Source organism: Lactuca sativa, chromosome 7 (assembly GCF_002870075.4).
Source record: "Lactuca sativa cultivar Salinas chromosome 7, Lsat_Salinas_v11, whole genome shotgun sequence".
Classification (NCBI taxonomy): domain Eukaryota; kingdom Viridiplantae; phylum Streptophyta; class Magnoliopsida; order Asterales; family Asteraceae; genus Lactuca; species Lactuca sativa.
In genome coordinates, this window is record NC_056629.2 from 28752982 (window position 1) to 28758107 (window position 5126).

Here is a 5126-nt window from a genome sequence, read left to right on the forward strand (position 1 = left end):
TGGTAAATTACCATTAAAACCACTAGTTCCAATTACAAAAACAATGCAACTTCATGTAATCATAACCAAAACCACATATAGATTAACATTTACTTATACTAATTTACATTTGCATTATTTGTTATGACAATAAGCTAATGTACAACTCGATATTGCTAATGTACAACTCAAATCATGAGGTTTAGGGTTACAATCACCCAATTCCATCATTGGAGATGAAATTTAACCACTCATTAGTTTAATAGCAACTTCATGATGTTCTAAAGCACACTCCAATCATTAGAATCAACTCATAATCATCAATGACATATGGAATTCAGATTTTGTATACTTATCAATTAAAAAAAAACATGAAAGCACAAAAGCCTTCATAGGGAAAAATAAAGCACTTTCTGTAATAGAAAAGAATTCTATTCCATTTTCCAATTGCTTTTACTCGACACATATCCTTTAACCCACAAGATATCCATTAATGAAACTAAAGATAAACAGAGAAGACTTGGGATATGCAAGCGATCTACAAAATAGCCATTTAGAGTCATGAAGTTCCCAAAATGCCCTTCCAAACAACAACATCAACAAAAAAAGAACACAAATTGTACACATTCAAACACAATCATCTCAATCATTTCCACAATTCTTCCATCGGGATCCCACGATCACGAGCCACTTCACTAAACTGTCTCATTTGTTGAACAGCCACCACAGTTGCTCTTGCATTATTAAGAGCATTGTTACTCCCGAGTTGTTTCCCCAAAGCATTCTCAACACCCGCCATTTCCAACACAATTCTAACAGCACCGCCAGCAATCACTCCAGTACCCGGGGACGCGGGCCTTAGCATCACCTTTGCCGCCCCATAATCTCCATCCGCCCTGCCAATGGTCAACAAAAGTCAATAAACCAAATTATAGCAGCATTTGCATTTCATCATTCAGACGTTTTTCCTAATTAAACATTTTGATATGATATGATAAAATTACAGAAATCTGAATTATATATTATATTTATACCTGTGAGGAAAGGTCAAGTACTTGGTCATAGGAACTGTTATTATGTTCCTTCGAGCATTGGTTGCAGATTTTTGAACAGCAGAAACCACTTCTTTAGCTTTGCCTACCCCAACTCCCACCTGCCCTTTCTTGTCACCGACCACCACCACCGCCCTAAAGTGAAGCTGTTTCCCACCTTTAACCACCTTCGTCACCCTCCTCACCTGCAACATTAGCAAAATTTAAAGACATGTATATCGAATTTTGGACATTCAAAACAGTAATTGGAGATAATGTTATATCAGTTTTGGATCATATAAGGAATTCTTTGACGATGTAATTCCCTATTCCTCACCTAAAAACTGTACCCTTTGACATTTGAGATCAAACCTATCTTCTACGACGCAAAATTAATATGAATTTGGTTTCAAATTCTACAATACAACCAATCTACTTGTAGTAACAGTCACAACAAGCAATCGAAATCATATTTCATCAAATAAAATTTTCATGTATAATCTTGAAACTGAAAACTGGTTCATTGACATTAAGAGTCAAAATGTAGTTAGAATCCCTAATTTTGGAAGAAATTACTCACCTGAACCACCCTCTCATCAAATCCATCTCTGACTTTATCTTTCTTAATTTTTCCGAAAGAGGTTGTTTTCTTTACTTTCGAATCCATCACATATACGTCATTACCCAACACACTGACTCCGCTATAGGCTGGTCCATATAATTCTTCGTACGCAGCGGCTATTTCATCTTCAGACTCCTGAGGTCCGTCGTCGAAAGATGGCGGAGGGATGAAGTCTTCCGGTTTTTCCGGAGGGTCGAAGGTCGTGATTTCATCTGGGTCTACATTGTCGAAGTATGTGGTGTCGATATCGGTAGACTGCGCTCTGATGGAGGGGAAATTTAGGGGTTTTGGGAGGGAGAGAGAGTTGGGTAGTTGGTGAGTGGGGAGGAGAGAGAAGCGGCGGAGAGAGAGGGAGGAGAAGGTGGAGGAGAGGGAGGAAGTAAAAGAGGCAGCCATGGTTATGGTCGAAGAGAAGGTCGAAGAGGATAGATAAGGTGATTTTCCGACTCTTATCTTTGAAGATACTGAGAAAATGGCATGAAGCCCCCCTCAAAGTTTGAGAAATTTAACTTAAGATCCAATTTAGTGCGTTCGATTGTATTCGGTTAGAAACCATATTTTTTTATTTATAAAAAGTTTAATGCAATAAATATCTTTAAGCTTATATTACACAATAAATAAGTGCCATATCACAATTCTATTAATTTTGAACTTTATAAAAAATACTATTTCAATGGTTAAGTTTATTTAATAGTTTTTTTTTATTAATTTAACTAATTTACCCTCTTTCTAAAATATTTTATAAAATCTTTTTATTTAATTACTCTATTTTTTTTAACAAAACTAATGATTGAATATGAATATGTAAATATTGGTCATTATTTATGTAAGTAAAACATGAAAAATTATTATGTTATAGTTACAAAAATAAAATAAAAACATTGAAAATATTATATTATCGTCATAAAAATTATAATTTTTAAGTATGATGCTATTAATATTTAACAAGAATAATTAACAAATAAAAAAATAAAAAATATTTAAAACTAACTTATAATGAAAAGGCTAAATTGAAATATTGTTAAAATAAAAGGGGTTATATGTACACGTTGTGAAACTATATTGACCACTCAATATATATTGAGTGGTAAAAAAAAAAAAGCTATGTTCTCCAATGGTAATAAGTGTTTATTTTAAAAAAATTGCATAGTAATAAGTCATAAAAAAATCTCTCATTGGAGATGCTCTTACACCCCATTTTGCAATAAGCCCTATTTTTTTTTTGTTTATGTTATCATTAACTTTAGGAAGAGATTGTGAAAATAGGTTGGTACCAGGTTCCATTGGTTTCTTAGGTAACAACTAATGTGTTATATTATATGGTATAGGTGAGTAAGATGATATGGGTCAACATATTATCCCCTCCACTTTCATGTTGCATGGTTGGTACCAGTACTCAGGCTACCGTTACACTGTTCCTCACCTTAGGTACGCAAAACTCTATAAATAAAACAAAATTGACGACCCATGTGACGTGGAACTCTCTCGATCATTCACATTCATTACTCACTCACATTTATTATCTCCCACACTGACTATACCATCAGACCACTCTCCCGAGAAGCGACTGATGTTTTTTTCATCGATTGCGACTATAGGTTCCGACTAGAGTATTGGTATTGCAAGGTATCCCATGAGCAGGAATGATGTTGTAACACTCGGAATTCAGGTATATTACCTTTTAGCCCTTGGGTTAAATTTATTTTTGCATGAGAGGCCCCTCCATACGTTGGGCGTACATATGTGTACGCTTAGCGTACATAGGTGTTTTGGACGTGGACTTTAACCACGTATGTTGGGCGTACTAAGGTGTACGCAGGGCGTACGTAGCCAGAGATGAAAACCCTAATCTTAGGGCATGAACCCTATTTAAGCTCACTTATGGCATTTGGACCTCACCCTTATCAGCCTCCACTGCTTGTTATCATCCCTTAAACCCTAAATTGCTAGTGAGTGTGATCCTTAAGCTTTAAAGTGTATTTGGTGGCCATTTTAGTGAGTTTGCAAGAAGAGGAGTTTGGTTTGCAAGCCTTGGACGTGGTTGAGCTTCTAGATCCTGCATCCACATCTTCTTGGAGAGCTTTTGGAGGTAAAAAGTCCAGACCTTGCTAATCCTTTTGCTAGTTTGAGTTAAGGTTTGGTAGTGAGTTCATTTTTCGTCCATGGATCCTCTTTTGTGAGTTTAGGCAAATCTAGAGGTTAGAAATGTTAGATCTGAGTCCCTTTGGCATGTTAGAAGCATAAAAATGCTCTCTTGATGGTTGTAAATGACACCATGCATGGGTTGGAGTTCTTAAAGTGAGTCTTATTGGACAAAATGGGATGTTGGGCTCCCATGAAGCATGCAAAGGCATAAAGTTGCCAACTTTATGTAACACCGAAAATTTTAAAACAAATTTTTCATTTAAAATCGTTTATCTCTTTAACACTTTTCATAAAAATCTCCTTTTTGTTTAAATTACAATACATGACTCTTTTGTTCAATCAATTAATAAACTAGGATCCTCAAAACAAACGCTTCCTCTAGTGTGTATAATCGAGTCGGTGCCGTCCCGTGATCCTGAGAAAACCTGAAACACACAACACAACACTGTAAGCATGAAGCTTAGTGAGTTTCCCCAAAATACCACATACAACACATATTAGCCACTCAAGGCTATAACTCTGTTTGACCCTCTGGTCAATGTGTCTTAGTGGGACCCTCCAGTCCCATAACTCTGTGGACCCTTTGGTCCTAAGCTCGTTGGACCCTCTGGTCCGGTCTGCTTGAGCCTTCCGGCCTCATGAATCGTTGGACCCTCCAATCCGGTCTATAAACTCCGCATAGCATAAATCACAAAGACATAATGCATAGCATGTCACATACAACATAATACTCAATGTAAGCACATAAGACCTTCCGGTCACACATAACTACCACTCAAGGTAACGTATAGTGAGAAGACTCACCTCAGATGTCTCAATAGATCTCTGACTCGGTAGAAATATGGTTTACCCTCCGCCTAATCACATAAAGTAAATACTCTCATAAATATAACTCTCGAGACTAGGCTCAACCCTCTCTTGGCACCCTCGGAAGGGTAAAAGACTATTTTACCCCTTTCAGAACTCAAAGGCTCCATTGTTGACCAAACCCTAAAAGTCAACAAAAGTCAACGGTTAAACTTTGACCCAACTCGTCGAGTGCACTTGGGCGACTCGGCGAGTCTACACGTGTCCACTATCTTTTTAGTCTTGCATGACACGTCGAGTCTTTCCCCTGCTCGACGAGTTACACCTGGCATGAATCGCGGGGCTACCCCGACTCAACTCGTCGAGTCCCATCATGAACTCGGCGAGTTCCGCCTAGAACTCCAGTCCTCTAACTCCCTCTGACTCACCGAGTCATTCCCCCAACTCGGCAAGTCACTCACTGAGTGAACTACGGGAAACCCTAGCGCTACTCGTCAAGTCTGTTCTTGGGACTCAGCGAGTTCATGCCATGCTTCAACAGA

General features: G+C 37.8%; 1 protein-coding gene across 1 annotated transcript; it reads right to left on the reverse strand.

Moving 5' to 3' along the window:
- Positions 1–446: 446 nt before the first annotated feature.
- Positions 447–2105, reverse strand: LOC111892670 (30S ribosomal protein S5, chloroplastic). Its single transcript, XM_023888718.3, has 3 exons — positions 1591–2105; positions 1014–1216; positions 447–875 (listed from the first exon to the last, which is right to left on the reverse strand). The coding sequence occupies exons 1-3, from the start codon at positions 2026–2028 to the stop codon at positions 626–628; spliced, it is 891 nt and encodes a 296-aa protein (XP_023744486.1). The 5' UTR covers positions 2029–2105; the 3' UTR covers positions 447–625.
- Between the last annotated feature and the right edge of the window lie 3021 nt (positions 2106–5126).

Bases quoted from the DNA above. Each gene is read 5' to 3' on its own strand.
- LOC111892670 (XM_023888718.3), bottom strand. From the start codon at position 2,028: ATGGCTGCCTCTTTTACTTCCTCCCTCTCCTCCACCTTCTCCTCCCTC. The intron at 1,217-1,590 runs GTGAGTAATTTC...CTAATGTTGCAG, and splicing joins TTGATGAGAGGGTGGTTCAG to GTGAGGAGGGTGACGAAGGT. The intron at 876-1,013 runs GTATAAATATAA...GACCATTGGCAG, and splicing joins TACTTGACCTTTCCTCACAG to GGCGGATGGAGATTATGGGG.